At 31.2% G+C, this 18513-nt stretch overlaps 2 protein-coding genes across 4 annotated transcripts; both read left to right on the top strand.

Annotated features, from left to right (window-relative positions):
- Window positions 1-3172: 3172 nt before the first annotated feature.
- LOC108916653 lies at window positions 3173-6812 on the top strand. Of its 2 annotated transcripts, none has more exons than XM_018722961.1 (6): window positions 3173-3435; window positions 3881-4045; window positions 4280-4339; window positions 4951-5207; window positions 5316-5539; window positions 5599-6812. In XM_018722961.1, exons 1-6 carry the CDS (start codon window positions 3384-3386, stop codon window positions 6356-6358), a joined length of 1518 nt encoding a protein of 505 aa, XP_018578477.1. In that variant the 5' UTR covers window positions 3173-3383; the 3' UTR covers window positions 6359-6812. The 2 variants fall into 2 exon arrangements, with proteins under 2 accessions (XP_018578477.1, XP_018578469.1); XM_018722953.1 differs by having other exon boundaries at window positions 4229-4339.
- Window positions 6813-7436: 624 nt separating this feature from the next.
- On the top strand, window positions 7437-18070 carry LOC108916952. 2 transcript variants are annotated; one of them, XM_018723316.1, is made up of 4 exons: window positions 7437-7515; window positions 16305-17021; window positions 17214-17361; window positions 17468-18070. In XM_018723316.1, exons 2-4 carry the CDS (start codon window positions 16315-16317, stop codon window positions 17735-17737), a joined length of 1125 nt encoding a protein of 374 aa, XP_018578832.1. In that variant the 5' UTR covers window positions 7437-7515; window positions 16305-16314; the 3' UTR covers window positions 17738-18070. The 2 variants fall into 2 exon arrangements, with proteins under 2 accessions (XP_018578832.1, XP_018578831.1); XM_018723315.2 differs by lacking the exon at window positions 7437-7515 and adding an exon at window positions 15299-15427.
- The last annotated feature ends 443 nt before the right edge of the window (window positions 18071-18513 follow it).

Raw genomic sequence — 18513 nt, 5'->3', positions numbered from 1 at the left:
AATGTTAAATAATTTTTTATTTGTTTATTTAAAAAATGAAAGCTAAATCCAGAAGCCTTCTTATTCTCGCATATATTAGGCCGGTATTAGACTAAAAGATATTTGACAAAGATCTTCTATAAAAGATTTGACAGTGTAATATCACTCCTTTTATAGAAGATATTTTATAGGAAGTAACAACAAGCGATTACCTTTGACAAAATATTTGGCAATTTCAAAACAATATGGCCGAAGACAAGTTTGTTTGGTGCGTTTCGGCTACCAAATTGTTAAGCATCACAATTTCCTTAAAAATATACAAAGTTCTTTGACAGTGTAATACTACTCTACTGCTCAGAAACTTTTGTTAAAAAAAATATTTTATAAAAGATCTATGTCATATATCTTTTATAGTCTAATACCGGCCTTATTGTCCAGCCATGTACTAAAAAATATGTGCTAGCAACGTTAAATTTACACTAGGGGCTAGTGCCCGGGCGGCAAAATTCGGGGCTTGAGAAAAAAATCTTTTTTGCGCTATCAAAAATGCTTCAAAATGTGTGCATTTACAAATAAAAATAAACACAATAAATTTATATATTTATCTAGACATATAACCTGTGCATAATTTACAATGATGATTCACTGACGGAAATAAAAGTTAAGCGGATTTGCGTATCGAAAGCGCGCTTTGGAGAAAAATAAAAAGGAGAATGAAATATTAAACTAGATGGATTTTTCACAAAAAAAGGAAGGTACAAAAACAAAGCCGGTTAATGATTGCATCAATTCAGAACAAGGAAGTATGTGGAAGTTTAGCCATCTTATGCATTGAATCAGAGTTGCTTCAACGTTTGGATTGTGAAGATTTAATTGACCAATTTGCAAATAAAAATGTCAAGCGCGTTTGTCTCTAAAAATATATATTCTGTATCTCAATTTATGTGTCATGAATGATTTTGAATACGAAAAAGAATGTTTCTTGTGTAATCATCCTAATCATAATAAAACTATTTTCAACAAATCAATTATTTTATTTATTTAAAAAAAAAACTGAAAAATAGTTGACCTTGCAGGCCATCTCTTAAATTTTTCGTTATTTTCGAGCTTAAAGCGCTCGAAAACACGCATTACTTTTTTCAATATTTGGGCAGAAATATCTTTTAAATTAATCAACTGGTTGAGATCCACAGCACTTGTTAACGTTTTTAAAGTATAAACAGATAGCTGAGTACCAAATTTCGATTTCACTAGGAATTCGAATATCGTTTCAAAAGAAAAAAAAAACTCGAAACTTCGTCAACAATATTCTCAAACGGATGAACTGATTTTGATGGGATTTACAGCATTCGGCGTAGTTTTTTGGGCTTTAACCCCTACGATGTCAAAACGTCGAGATCTGATGAATACTCGATTTTCGAAAATCGGTCCGACATAAATAACTTCCTAATTTTGAAAAATTAGTGGTTTTTGTAGCGGAAAGTCAAAATTATTCTGAACCTTCATCCATTTTGTGTAGAATATGGGTAATGGGGCGGTATTGTTTACGGTGCCCAGGGCGGCACTAAGGGAAAATCCGGCCCTGCTAATAAGTAAGCTCAAATTTTTCATTTACAATTAATTAATCCATGTCTAAATTTCAATATAAATATTGTACTAATGCTACACGGAGGCACTAAAATAAATAACTAAAAATACTCTAAAACTAATTTAATCCTACAGTGTTTAAATTTTAATTTTTTATTTATTTTTATTAATTATTTCAGTTTTAAAGATATTGACTCGAAATTTGAAAAACGCTTTGGAGGGATAAATGTGCATTTTTTGGGGTGATCCGAATATTTCTACTTGCCAGTGGCGTTCGTGCGGGAATTCCGCAACCTTTTTCAATACAAAAAATGGTACGCCACTGACATTTTCCCGTTCCGAATTAAAAATCCGCCATCAATTCTGAATGAAATTGTCCACTTCAATTTTCATCGTAGGATGCGCCGTTTTTGAGGAAAAAAATAAAACATATTTTATTGTAGGTTTTGTTAATCTTTTATTATACTTGTAGGTCTCTTTTATTATTATTATCAAAGAAAAATGCAATTCAACATTGAAAATAAAAAGTTGATATGAATATGAGTAAAGAAATTCTTCGATTTCGAGGTATAGTTGTTCAAAACTCTTTGAAATAATTAATTAAAATAAATAAAACATTAAAATTTAAACACTGTATCTCGGAAACGAAGCATATTTCGACATGTTTATATGAACTTTTTTTCACAAAATAACTTCGACAACCACCCCTAAAATATTTCGCACTTATTTACAAATACCCTGTAAGTATTATTATAGATGTGCAGATCGCAAAAACAAATGAAGGCTAAATATTTTATCGCACATATTTGGAAACTGTAACTAGGCACTTCAAAGTTACAAATCCTAAGCCTGCTACGATTTTATTAATTTTGAAAAAATTGTAGGTATTAACAATTTTTTATATATGAATTTTAATAACGAGACATTATTCTACCCCTCAATATGAAATAAAAAATGTTATTACACTTGAAAACGCATTATTTTTCACTGGGCCATTTTAAAAATAAAATATTCCTCGTCCTGAAATTATTAAATTCGTTTTCAGGCCTTAGGCGAACGTTGTAGGAAGACAAATTGGAATAATTTTGTAAGGGGCAAATTATTTATTTACAGTAGGAAAAAAAATCCCGGTTAAATGATAAAAACTGTCACAAATTAATCATTGCAGAAATATGGACAAATAACACATTTTTGTCTTTATGTTAAAACCTCAAACATATGACCCTAATTCAACCCAATCCCAACCTATTCAACCAATTATTAGATCTTTTGTTACATGTTACATATACATGTACTATGCTTAGTTTTGGAAACACATCGAAGCTGTTTCATAAAATTAAATTACAATAAGGTAAAAACTACGCTTTAAAATGTCATGTAATAATAAGTGATAAACAAATCGACTTTGGGGGTAGCTTTCCTATTCTATTTTTTTTGTTCAGATAATATTATGAACTATGTAGACGGCGGTTAAAAATTTTGCATTTCTGCACTGTATTAGGAAATAACACACATGTTATCTACATTTACTAAACAATATAGCGAGGCGTGGAGCAAGAGGGAGACGGAAATGATTCCGAGTCCGCTGTCTCCGATACCACCCGTTTCCACGAGTAGCTCTCGAATTTGAATTAAAAACGAGCTTTGCGGGAGCAAGAGGCTATTTTAAAGTTTAAAGGGGCACACCGCTGTTTAAAATCCCCTAAGAAACTACAATACCCAAAAAATGTTCGGGTGAAGTTTGTGACTAAGGCAGTGAAGTGTTTAATAGAAGTCAATTAAGTCAAACTGTCGTAATTATTATAGTGACCACCAAGATGGAAACTGATTATCAAAAAATGTATAATAATCTCACTGTGCTGTTACAGGGTAGGACATACATATATATTTTTCTGGTTACTTAGTTTAAGTGTTAAAATGTTGTGACAATGGTAAACAAATTAGATAAACAACCAATGATAAGCTATCAAATGTTACAGGGATATATATAAATATTTCGGGCTTTTATGTTGTTATAATTGATCTTAATAAAAAAATATTAACGTTTTTTTTTCTCAGAAAAAAAGCCTATTATAATAAAATAAATTATAAATAATATATTACATATTTGTGACATTTTTTCAAAAAGTTGCAGTTGCTTCAAGTTATTTAATTTGTTATTTTGCAAGGAAAACAGGGAGAGTAATATAATTTATTAAAAAATCAACAGATTAACTTCTGTATTAAAAAGAAATTTTATATTGAAGAAGTATAATATGTTATTGTTCTTTATAATAATTGTAGATAATCGGTGTACATGAGTCATGTTTTGCAGATATTTGCCAGTTTTTAAACAGCGACAAATTGGGATCTTTGAGTCACAGAGATAAGAAAATTGTGGAGTCCCTCATCACGAGATCAAAAGTGCAATTGCAAGAAATTTCGAAAATTCAGACGATTTCGGTATGTGAGGAGTATGTCGACATGGATTCAAAAAAAGGTTGTTATGATAGATTCAAAAGTGTTTAGCTTAGCCACTTTTTAACATTGCATGTTGATTTTGAGTGATATTAAACAATAGAGTACCTACATAATGTTTTATATTTACACTAACATGTAGTTTGTTGTTATGTATTTATTATTTAACAGTTGAACAGCTAAACACTTCTGAATCTCCTAATAGTTTTAGTATCGGAGGATGATGAAGAAAAACTTGATATTTATTCTTCTGTAGATGATGTTAATAAAAATGTGGAGATTACTGTACAAGATGAACCATCATGTCCATACGACGGTAAGTAATTTGTATTTGAAATAACAATATTTGTCATCACATGATTTTTAATGTTCTCGTGTATACAACATGTTTAAAAAATATGTGCTTTCAGGGATAATTTAAAAATACAGGATGTTAAAATGTTATTTTTCAAAACGACTAGTAATAATTTAAATGAAATTTGGGTTGTGCAATAGCACATATTTTAGGATTAAAAAGGTGTAGACATATTCACCAGTGGCATACATACAAGGCGGTATTGTAAAAATTTTGTGAAAAATATGTACACAGCAATAATTTTCTCTTAATAGATTTAAAGCGACCTCAGTTTAAAAATTATTATTTATTAGGTATTCCGATTTACCTGAATACAATCATAGAAAATTATGAAAATCTATCAACCTGTTTGTTAGATATACTCGAATAAATATTACGTCTAAAAGGAGAAAAAAGCCTGAGAATAAAAGCTCTTTTTAGTCTTTAAAGTTCGCTTAGGTTTTTATCGATTACAGGAAAATCAAATACATTGAAGAACATATTAATATTGTTGTAAATATCGCCACGTTTATTTGCATACATAATATTCTCGAGGCAATAATAAAAAAACAGGTATACTTTTAATGTTTCAGATCTTCCTGCCCGAGAAGCTTCGCAAATCGTGAAATATGGTTTCATGTACATGAGAAGAAGATTTTTACTGGGTTTTGAAAAAATGAAACGGGTATACGGAGCTGTACATAACAAATGGCTACTCATATACTACACGGAAAAAGATTTAAAGCCAATTTGTACATTTAATTTGAAAAACTATGAGGCCAAAGAAACTGATGGATCCAAGAGTACTAACTTTGAACTGATGAGTACACTATACAGCAAAGTATATTATGTAAGTTTAAATATTAATAATGCGCACAGTATTTGGTTCAGATGGGAACAATAACACGTTTATATAAAAATTGCGTTTAATATTCAGTATAGAGGGATCATTTTCTAGTTCATGGCATTAACCCCTAAAGACATGTTGCAATGGGTAGTTAATATCAACAGATGTCATGATAATGTCGTAATACAAAGCAAAGAGTTTGATTTGGAAAAAAATAATGTTTCTCTAGAAGAAGACATTGGAGAACATTACGATACTGTCATACCCGCTTCTGAGAACCATAATGAAGAATTAGAAGACGAAGAAGATGACATTTACCTTGAACTAGACGACATGTAAGTGCTAAATACAAGATATTTTTATATCAACATTTTTCCGTTTTTTTTTCTTTTAGAATGAAGCCTTCTCAAAATAATAATAAGACGTCTCAAAAAACTACAGATTATGATCCTAACATTGGACCGCCTTTGCCGAGAAGAAGACCACAAAAAGACGAACCGGTTCCAGTTTCGTCACCATTAATAAACCGGTTGAATTCCTCTGAAGAGTCACTGGCTTCCTATGATGACATAAAAGAACTTGCAAAGGCACCTGAACAAAGCTCAGAAGACGATGAAGACGCTACATACGAAGCATTCGTCCACGTTAAACATAGAATCACTAAAATGTCCAATCCACTTCCAGAAGAAAATAAGGAAGAAATGAATGAAACGACCGAACACTCCGAAACTAATAACACTACGATAATAAAACGTGGAGTTACCGAGTCCAAGAATGAAACCACTGTTGTTAGTATAAAGGACAAAATCGAAAAATATCAAACTTCAACTGCCAAGGAGGATGTTAGTATAGACTCGGAAGGAATACCAAAGCTAAACAAAAGAAACGTTAATTTGTTCTTTCAAGGAAGTATTAAAAAATCAAATACTCCTCCCGATGTGGAGTCAAAAAATGACGTAAATAGAGTAAACATTAAAAGTTGCGATAATGTAGCTTCCGAATCAAAAATTATTGTTAAAGGTGCTATTGGACTTAATCCCCCAGTGATAAAAAAAGTACCGACAGTGCCACTGAAACCTAAAGTCAGAGACAGACCCTCCATTGGCAAAAGACCACCCTTTAGTAGTTTTAAACAAATAACTGGTGATCGTTAGACATACTACAGAATGTATTCAAAAGGTTATCATAACCAGCTAGTCCATATATGTTAAAAAACGTATGTTGTTACCAAGTGACAACAAATATACTACGGAATAGCATATGCAAAGCATTTAAAAAATGAATTTTTCATACAGTGTGACGCATTTTCTAAATACTTTAATATTTGAAAACGCTTTCCATAAAACTATTTATTTGTATTGTATTAAATATTGGAGACCTTTTTTTTTTGTATAAAAAATTCAATAGTATTAAATAAAATAATTAAATATATTTATATCTAGTGAAAAAATACGTCTGCTGTCAAACAGTCTTTCACTGTCAACCTGGTATAAAAAGTAGATATGACTTTATATTCCTCTTTGTCTCCGTAATAAACGCATGTGCCTAAAAGTGCTATTAAATATAGGTATTATTTATCAATATATAAATAAATAAATATTTTTATACTTCCCGATTATTGTTTATTAATTGTACCTATTACAAATAAAAATAACAATTTTAGACGATTCATTTTTGTACCTACAAAAAATGAAGTGCTACGAAAAATTACACCAAATTGAACAGGAAAATGTGAAACATAACAATAATTGCTATTTCAAAGTTATTCAAATTCAGGTGTACAATTTCGAACACCTCAAAGTCGTTAAAACCCACACATTACTTTTAATAACATTGACCCCATGATGATCTAATTTTTAAATAATTCTACCAGCTCGATCCTACTTCATCAACACATTGTTAAAGGCAATTTCTTTAAGAATACGATCAAATGTAACAAATGGTCAAAGAAAGTTACAACAAACACCATTGCTACTAATTTAATAATAAATAATGTAACAAATGTAACAATATCTCATCTGTTCAGTTTTTACGTTTTTACGTTGCTTTAATGAATCGGTAACAGATGGCAGTAGCTGAACCTTTATTAGCGTGAAAAGTGGGAATTGAATCCGGGGGTCAGCACGTCACACATACCCAACTCGTACCCAACACCCAATGGACTATCTAATGATTTTAGGGCGCATGACGCAAGAAGGGTAGGTGCTCGCGCATTCGACTTTGAACAGTCCTTCGATGTCAACAACGGTGTGGTGAATGAACATTGAACATCGGGGTGTAGCCTTTTTATTACTATATGGACACAACGGCTGTACGTATAATGAATAGATGTCTATTGCAATCCTAAATAAAATCTCATTTTTTGTGTAATGCACCTCGTTTTATTTTTTCTTTCTTTCATTTATGGCTTCAGCATGCTGATAGTACCATTTTAAGTGTTTGCACTACTTTTTTAGCACACGATCTTTTGTTACACATCTCACTATAAGTTTACGATAAATATTTTTATTATGCTGATATTTACCTTATTCATATATTACGCTAAGGTAAATAGTGCTTCTAGTTTAGCAGCTAAATTAAGTAAATATGTATTTTAATTTGCCACACTCAAATAACGTGCGAAAATATTTAATTAAGGCAGAAATGTAAACTTCAACATAAGTCATTTTGCAAAGTTGCCATAGGAACGCTGGGTACATCGATAATCTTGTCGGTTTCGCAACAGCCACGTAATTTTATTTAACAGAAAGTTAATTAAACGCTTTTCAGTGTAAATAAAAATAGCAGGTAGATCAGTTAATTTTTATGAAAAGTGCCCTTATGAAATTTTATGACGGCAAAAGCAACATTATCATTGGATGACGGAGAGGATAGTTACACGTTTTTTTTATAATATTCCAGAACATGCAAAATGTATTCTGCAAACTAGGTCACTAAATACAGATATACTTGAACTGAACCTAAAAAAAAAATTAACAAATTCCTAATTATCATACAATTGTTGCCATTTGTTGAAACAATTATAGAGAATATCGGTAAAAAATGATACCTAACATAATTATTATCTGTTATTTTACCTTGTCTTTGAAAACTTGTGCTTTCATTTCTACAAGTCTGACATAACGTTTTATTTTCAGAAAACAATAAAAAAAAGATAATCAAGGGGTTCTCCATATTTTTTGACGAAAGTAAATATATCAAATTTAAAAGAAATAGTGAAAGTTTTCTAACTATTATTATAAAACAATTTATTAAAGCACTGTCACTGTTTGCCATTTCATTTTTTGAGGTCAAAGAAAACCACACGTAAAACATTTTGCATACCTGTTAGCAATCGAGATAAGGCCTCTGATTAAACGTATGGAATTTCATAAGTATGCGTAAATGTAATTATTATTCTGCCAATAAATATATTTTTTAAAACCTTAATTTATAAATCCGGGAATTTCCAAGACTTAAACTTACGTCACTACTATGAGGGGTACAAAGTCCTAATTTTTACTCCTCTCCTCGCGGTGAACGACAGGATCTAATCGACGCCTAGCTAAATTACTTTTTTTTAATTAAAATTTAATCGAGGTGCTACTAAATAGTGGTGAAACAACAAAATTACTAAATGTAAGCTTGAATTTCTCGCAGATTGAACTTTTTCGCTCTATAATTTACGTTAGGAACCATATATGCAGTTTACTTTATGGAATTTTTGTATCAAAATTAAGTACAACCTCTAAAAAAAAGCCTCCTCTACTGAAAGTGGGGTTAATTTCTAGACATGGGATTTACTTAGTATAATACCATGTTCTGACTGCTAAGAATGTGATTGCGATTTAGCCACAATTACAGGGCGTTTTTCAAATCCATGGCATAGCTTCATTAAATGTATCAGTCTTTATTCAAATATCTTTGAACTGGGATCAAATCCTTGTCACTTACAACACCACTGAAAGAAAATTGAAAATCCTCGACGGTGGCTATGATCCTCCTTTTCGAATGAACCGCCGCTGTAAGGCGGGGCACCCATGAAATGCACGCCACATGTCAAGGACTGATTTGTTATTCAGGAATCTTTTGACTATTTATTAGGGAATAACATCAATTCATTACAATTATTACGTTGTTCAGGTTTTGATATGCATGTTTAGGAGGTAGTGTCTGGTAAACAGTCTAAAGTCTAAATAAAGGTCAATTCGTTGCAGACCTTATTGTTCGTGAGCTGGCAATGACTCCCTTTTGAATAGGTAATGTGTAGTAAAATGTGACATTACGTTAATACATCTACATATCCCGACACCATTTTTAAAGACTACATCGCAAATATGTTTATTATAAACTACACCAGTTCCCAAGGTTATTATGGGTGTTCAAACTAAATAATCGTTTGTGTGGTAAAATAAATATTATCTTCCGTTGTGTACTCATTTAGTTAACTTATAAATGTTTCGGAACGGAAAAGTAGCCGCAAAGAATGATCTGTAAAAAATGATAAAGGATAAATAAAACTATTTCGACTTCCTTTCGATTTGAGACCACGAATATTTTATTGCACACTGTTTTAAATGAAAAGGAATTATATTTATTTTTAAAGATTAACATTAGGTTTTTCATTAGTTTGCTTTGATTTTGAAATTTCGAATCAAACAATCCATATTATATCTGTCATCGTTGTTAGAAGTATGTATGTACATTGTGCCGTATAATAAATATTTAAAATTCTGATAAGAAAATTCACCTTGAGTTGTTGCCTGATTTCAGAATCTCACTTTTTGAAGACGTGATCACCAACATGCTATCACAAAACATTAACATTGTGTCGTTAAACTATTTTTGGGTTGTGTAAAGCATTTCCATAGAACATAAGAGAAACTAACAGTCTTGATTTGAAAGAATTATAGTTAGCAACCAAACATCAAAGTTATATAAAACTCAGTGATGATCGGAAAATTTTGTAGATTCACTTTGTTTTTATTTTCTGTAATAATGTTTTGCCAACTGTATATTTAGAACTTTTGTATTGAGGACGTTTTCCTTGTGAATATTTTAAGGCCAGCTTCCATTCGGTCTAAAATTACATTACCAAAACGATCAAATTAATATCATCCGCGAATCCATTCGACCTTGGCGTCGATTTAAACTCCTTAATTTAATAACACCCCCTGATGCCCGAATTAACGAACAATATTTCCGGCCGAACTTTGACTGGCAGTCCTCATAAAAATTCAGGACATTAAAACACACGTGTTTATTCTGAATCATTTTGTTGTTGTAGGTAGCTAAATTAAATTTTAATGTGTTGCGTACGTTGGAAAATAAAATAATTTAACAAATTGAAAATTCGGTATAACTGAAAATATTATAGTGCATGGCGATAGTCTTCCGTGATGCTAAAAACTAAGTAATTGTAATGATATTCTATGAGAATTCCTAGTATGATCACTGTGTGAAAATTCAGAAGGTCAATTTGAGACCTGTATTACTATAATAATAATATAATTATATTCTTTTGCAAACTCGATGCAGTTAAATAAGATTTTATACTAAATATGACAAAAGGTCATTCCTGTCACTTTCAGACTGAAATCACGTAATCCAAATTAATTAGTGTCGAATATTGTAATAACGACATAATACTTCATTATTAGCTCATTTTTAAATAATTGACGTTCTAATTAGTATATAATGCTTTAGACTGATAAATAAAAGTTTGTGAAAATATTCGACAATTTGGGACTTTGTAAATAATCTGCAGATATCAGATTTGTATGTAAGCTCCCACTGAATTCACGGCAACCTTCGGTGTTATCCTTGACAGCAGAATGAAAAGTAAAATAAAAGTGAAAAAAAACTCGTAAGATGTAATTAGATGTTTTTATCTTTGCTCTTGAGAAACACATCTTGATTCAGAAGAATGACTCCTAAGAAATGTTTATAAAATTACCTTTAAAAATCCATGCTGTTCGTAATAGAGTATGAAGTAACCTTTTTCATTAGGGGCATTCGGATTTAATTTATTAATGGACTGGATATGTGATAATTGATACTTCAATACTTCCTTTTATGTGCCTGATCTTGCTTTAGCGAATGTGTCGAGTTAAAATTTAAATTTTAAAAGAATAATTTATTTAGTTTATATGCTATCTAGACTCCTCGTGTTCCACAAGGTCAGTAAACAAACTGTGTATAAAAATGAATAAAAATGTGTATTCACTGTTTTATAAAGAGGTATAAAGTCCAACTCATTGAATCCCATTTTATTCAAAATAACAGGGTTTATTATTCCATTCAATTCAATTTGCTAATGTCAAATGGCAATGAAAAGTCATCATTGGTTTGTTTACTTTTTACATACGGATTTGAACTAAACCTCGATTCGAAAACTTCAGTCGCACATTATTGACAGTATTTTGCGTGTTAGACTAGAAATCTGAAAAGAGTATTTATAATTTAAGTAAACAACGCGAAATCGAATTGTAAATATTTTTTACCTTGTAGTGTAAAGTGGTGAGCTCGTGTTCTGTGCAAACAATTAACTATTTCATCTTATCATAGATATTTTAGTGTCACATAACTTAAAAATATTATTTTAAAATGAGTACCTAGATTGGATACACTATATTTTTTAATGTTGATTCTATTTTAGCCATAAAGTTTGGTAAATTTTTTTTTAAACTAAACTAATTACCCCAGAATTAACAAATTATAGGAAAGCAGGTTGGTAATTAAATACATTGAACTTAAAAAGAAATAATATTAATAACTGACTCTATAATATGGTCTATAATTTAATTGATTTGGTTTTTCAGTTTCCACAACAGATTTCACCCTGCTTATTTATTTTTTAATACACGATACGTGTGGTACTAGAGGTAGCTTGTTTTGATCATATAACGATCCCATATTCGCAAATAAAAATAAACCAATAACATTTGGAAGTGTTTATTCCAATAAGTGAGATGTTTACATATGCCTACAAATATAACTGTCATTATTTTTTTCAAACTAGCATAGATATATTTACGCAGACATCGTGGAGCCGTGTCAGATAATTTTTATTTTTATCAACAATGTTACGTATTAAGCTTTTGTCAACAAATATGAAACACTTTAGATGTTCAACTATTACGTCCAACAAATCTTTTATCATTTTTTTTTGTGGCATCTACTATTGAACGTCATACCACAAATCAACAAAGCATTGCCGTAAATAATAAGAAATTAGGTTGCCCAAGTCAAGACAAATATTGATTATAAAATAAACTAGTTCTAATTTTAGATGTCGCTGCTAGTGGCCTATTTTATTTGATTTTTTTTTATGTTGCACGTGTTTTTCACAAATGTACTTGTAGTTAATCCGTTAATTATATCTAGAGATTTATTTATCTTTAATTGGATATTTTTACTACTAATAAGGACCATTGAATTAAAAGAATGTTTTCAAGTGGCACTTACTCTACTGAGAAAATGCGCGTGTTCTTGTTTATTCTTTATAATCTTAATTGGCATGACAGAACTGTACTGATTGCTTGATAATAAATACCTGACTATGAGGATTTTGAACACTAGTTCGCAATGTCCTTGAAAATTATTTTAAATAAAAATTTAGTTCTCAAATTTATGCGGTTTGATCAATTCCCAAGAGAAAATTATGTTTAAACCGATTAAAGTACAATTATTTTTTGACGGAATTATAGATATAAGTATTACTTCAAAATTGTATATAACAATTCTTATAATTCGCTCTCGCAAATGTGTAGTGACTAGCTAACAGACTTAATCTAACACGCCAAAGTAGTGTTGAAGTGGAAATAATTGCTGTTTGGAGCTGAAAATAACTGGCAACAACAGACTTTCTTTCGAGGTCCGTCGAGTATCATAGTAATTCACTTCAATAGGGTTTTTTAACACAACACGGGATTCTCACGTGTTTACTGAGTGATCAGTTACACAACGTCAGTGTACACGTAAATTTTCCTTACCCTTTAGAGTGCGCTGCTATTATTACAAAGATCTAATTATAAGAGACAGGGGTACCTACTTATTTGATTATAGAAAAAGACATGAAACGAAAAGCAACCACTATTTTAAAAATAGTCTCGGAAACTACAAACATCGATTTTTTTTTCTTTAAAAAACGTCAGCAGACAAATCAGTACCAACAGGTTAAGTGGGCAGTAATTCAAATACTTACAGACATTTTTAAATAAACAACATGTAGATAAAAATGAAAAGAATATAATAAATAGGGTTTGAATTAACAAACATATTTTGGTTTGGAACGTAGAAGGTAGACTAGACTTATATTGAAAGATTTTCTTCTAGCATTTAAATTTATAATCATCATTGATCTCTTGGTTGGGAATACGATGCTAAATTTAGAATTTATGATGCCTTTCTGTGCAAGCACACAAAACGTGGTATGGAATTGTTTGACGATACGATTCTCTACTTGACGATTTATTATAAGGAGATTGATTTCATACAAAGGAAAGACGTTGTACCTTCTCGAGTGTAGGTATAAACGTTTAAATTACTGGAATTATTTAAAAATGCTATAAATGGAATAATGAGAGGTAAACAAACTACTTAGTCCACCCTGCGTCACTCTGGTAACGTTTCTTTATCTTGCAACTATGCCATGCAGGGGGTCATGTCCACATTGCGTAGCATAATTAAAACTGGATATACGTATTTACTTACAACTCTTGTTTACTGTTAATACTACGCTAAGTGATAAGTCTTGCAATACATAATTCATTTTGTTTCCAATTTTACTATTATTAACAATATTGGATCAAAACCGCAGTCTTTAATATGCATTATTTTAATCGTTGTCCAGCCAAATAATGTAACCAGAATATTTCAGATTTATTTTCATCGAACTTTCAAAGAAAATTAAGTCGATACAAACATCGAAAATATACTTACGACAATTTATGCATCTTGTGAATGTTTTGTTTTTCATTTCATACTCAATGAAATAGGTGTACAATAAATTTTTATATAGCTTCATTCAAGCTTTTAACGACTTACTAATATTAATCCATCAGTTTACCAGACTGGATTATAGATTTAAAGGATTAAATAATGTGACAAATTTGTTTAAAGCGGTAGCAAGGGTTTAACAATAATTTCATCTTTTTTCTTTGTTTTGGAGGATATATTTATTGAAACATTTTACCCCAAAAAAATGGACCAATTTTAAGAAATTTTGTTGCCATTTCAAAAAAGTATTTTATTTTTTTGTACAATTGTGTGGAAGAAAATTCGAATTAAAAGAAAAAATACAAGTATTTTTAGAACGATAGTTGTCAAACATGCAAACATAGGCACCTTAATAACAATAACAGAACATAATCTGTATTGGATAATTAATGCTATTATAACGGATTAAAGAAGATATACAATACACATTGTTCGTATTACATTGTTTTCCTTTCACAAATATATTCGGAGTTGGTAATTGCGAAAAATGCTACATAAAAAATATGTGTATTAATTTTTTGATTGGTAACTATGATATTTGACTCATGTAAGTGTACATGTGTTAAGTCTATTTACACAGAAATCAATTTCAGCAAATAATAAAGCAGTAGCTATGTAGGAATGTTTGCTAACACTGCGTATATAGCAACTATCCAGGATTTGAAGTAAAATATTCTTTAAATAAGAGCATAATGAAAGAATAACGATGAAATTAATTTGTGATAGCAAGAGAACAATACCGAGACCAAATCGAAAGCACCAGAGCAGCTCAATGACCGCAACAGTATCCTTTGAGTATCACGTGCACAGGTAATGATTTGCGGCATAAAAATTTCTCCAGCTGCGCTTCGTGTCCTCGTTCTTTGTTCTCTTTTTCTGTGTAGCAACAAAACGAGCTTGCCTCAGCCAAATCCTAAACCGACTAACGACCAAATCTACCTGTGAGATCTGCTTTGATTTGGTGGCTTTGGCACTCTCAAGTGAGCTTTTTTATGTCTAAAGGACGTGCCGTTGTGCCTCGATTTCCACTTCACACGGGCGATCACGAATCCGCCACGTGCTGCCACAGCCATCCTGATACCATGTAAACAAGCGTTCAAGTAAATAAGCGAGCGCTTCGGGCAAGGAGGCAGTGTTTTTGTGCTTCGCAAAGTGAGAAGTTCTCTTTAAAAAGATTTTTGCAAAGTATTGCGCACTTCTGCAATTATGTTAACTGAATCTGTTCTTGAGACTTTTCATAATCGGTAAGAATTTTCAAATACTTTGCTTCGAGCTTTGCTTATTAAAAAAATTTAATTTTTCCACATAAACACAAATTTTGTTTTACCTATTTATAAAATATTTTTAGTCAAATCGAATTATTTTTCGTACTTTTTTTTTTGTAAAACATCTCTTTTTAAATGGGCCAGAGAATTTTCTGTGGTACTGTAACAATTTTACACAAATATCTTCTTTTGTTTATTAATTTTGTAGCAGAACTAATGATATGATATAACTAGACCCCAAGCAAATTTAATTCTGATAGCAGTGACCTGAATAGGTTATCGATTGGTGTTAACACAACTATTAATAAAATGGCTCATTGATATTATTTACAAACAATTATTAGGAAGACCATGAAATTATGAAACTTTTATTAATTCATTCAATGATGTTAGTTATACCCACAATAAGTGAATTTTCAATTATGTTAGTGTACCTAATATCTATTAAAAATATCTAATAAATATTTATATGCTGCTATCTACTAATGCTTCCTAGCTAATTGCATACTTTCAAGATAAATTTACATATGTAATTTTTATTTCTTTGCAATTAGTAATTATATATCCAATGATCAAATCCTCTAGTAATAAGCTCTGAATACAGACCTATCTAATATTTATGTAGTACTTTAATGCTGTAAATTATTGATCCATGAAATAAATATTTTTTGTTATATCTTATAAATATTCTCTTGCTGTTGCAGAAAGAATAAGATTAAAAAATTGGGTTAGTAGCTGTTTCTTAATAAACCGTTAAATGATAAACTTTTTATCGATCTGAATATTTCATTCGTTATATCCAATATAAATTTACTACCGAATACCTTTTCGATTTATTAATTAATCACTTTTGCAGGCCAAGCAACATGAATAAGCTGTGCCGTCAAGTTTCTATCGAGTCTCCTGGACCAATCATCAAAGACTGCGTCTTCAGTTTCGAAGTACCAGTGCCTGATGTCCCAGCCACAGGGGCTAGAATCCGCGTGGTTTGTGCAGGGGCCTGCTACAGAATGAGGAACAGGTCTCCGTCAGCTTCCAGCATATCCTCTGTATCTAGTGTCCAGTCCACGGAGGACTCCGGATACAGCCCAGCCCATCACGGTATGAGAGATGGTGCTTTGTTTCCGGGATATGAGGTAGCTGGCGTAATAGACGAGTTGGGATCTGACGTTACTCCTTCGGAGGATATAGCCGTTGGAAAACGTGTGGTTTTATACCCATATGACGGAATACCTCATGGCTATGCTGAGTTTATTATTGTACCAGATTTGTCATATCTTGTACCCATACCTGATAACTTGTCCTTGGGTGTTGCGGCTATGCTTCCAAGTGGCGCTTTGTTAGCCAAAAGTGCAGTTACAACTGCTCAGGCCCATGTTGTAGAGTTATTGAAAGAACGCGCTGCCGATCATATTGTAAGGATTCTGATTGTTGGTACTGGTGGACTTGCTCTTTGGGCTTTGAGAATTGCCGAACATCATTTCAAAATCCCTGAATATCAGCATAGGGTCAAGATTACAGTTGCTACACTAAAGGACGAAGGTTTTATGTTAGCTGCTGGTGAACTTAAAAAGTACGTAATATTGAAAATTTATCGATTTATCTGTAATAAGTTTCATAACTTCTAAGTTTCACTCAATGTTTACACCTATGATAGATTTACTCTCAAACAGTATAATGTATACATTACAAGAATAAACCTATAAGATGTGTAAACTTTGAAACATGAAATATAAAACAAGGTAAAATTTACTTTTTGTTATAGCGTCAATATAGTTCAGTGGAATGAGGATCTATATGAAAAACAGCTGATAGAAAGAACTAAAGATGCCTGCAGTGGCTTGGTAGATATTGTCATCGACTTTGGTACTACCTCAAGATCTCTACATAGATCTTTACAATGCCTAAATTCTGTAAGTAAAATAATCATATTTAATGACAATTCTAACGATATAAATTATATAGATAGTCAAATATTCTCAAATTCTGGAGGATACTAAATATTAACATTTGTTCCAGGGTGGCGTAGTGTTAGTTAGCGAAGAGGTAGCAGAACGGCTACTACCTAAATTTTCAAGGCTAATACACGAGAGAAACCAAAAAATTGAAGCTGTTGCGCCAGGATCTATAGGTCAACTAAGGCAACTTGTTGAAAATGTAGCCTCTGGTGAAATTAAACCGCCGCCACATACAGAATTTTCAGCCGACGAAGCCCCTACTGTCATACAGAAACTTTGTCATTCAGAAATACCTGGCAGAGCTATATTACGTTTTCATGATATCCAATAATTGTTTGTATCACATAAGATGTTGTGACTCGAGGTCTTGGCAGTCACAATTTATTTTGCTCTCCATTTTTTTATGAATGATCTTTGTTTTTCACCAAATATATTTTTGTGATTGTATTATTAGAGTTAGGTTACTTGTAAGTATTGTATTTATGTGTATAAATGTACACCCTTATGAAGGGCATTTACTCCATACACATTGCCATGTGATAAGCTTTTATTTAAATTAGTTAACTTTTGTATTAACATCTAGATCTTAATTTTGTTATTTGTCCATTTTTATTCTTTTGTATATGTAAATACAAATATATTATTTAATAAAATTTATGTTTTACTAATGCTACTTACTTACCCGACTTGATTCCTATTCCAATCCACAGCATCCTCGAGAAGGTTTAATAATAAAATCTTGACACTAAATAACGACGCACAAGAAACGACACATCACAAGATCACTGGAAGTTAACATTAAAAAAAAACGAAAAACAAAATAGACACTAATTGATGCACATAACACTGTTACTAACACTAACATAGGATCACGAAAAGTTATAATTTAAAAAAAAACCGTTATGAAAAAACATTGCACTAATTTGCATAAGTTCAAATTAACAATGGACATAGAGATGTCGGGAGTGATGACGTAATGCAGTATGCATTTGTAATAATTATTAACACTATTAGGAATATTAGGATTGAATTACAGAATACACAATCTGACTATGTATTTATAAACTTCAGTTACAAATTTATATATATATATATATCTCAATGACC

The sequence above is a fragment of the Anoplophora glabripennis genome, unplaced genomic scaffold (assembly GCF_000390285.2).
Source record: "Anoplophora glabripennis isolate ALB-LARVAE unplaced genomic scaffold, Agla_2.0 scaffold2, whole genome shotgun sequence".
In the NCBI taxonomy this organism is placed as follows: domain Eukaryota; kingdom Metazoa; phylum Arthropoda; class Insecta; order Coleoptera; family Cerambycidae; genus Anoplophora; species Anoplophora glabripennis.
This window is presented reverse-complemented; position numbering and strand designations above follow the sequence as displayed.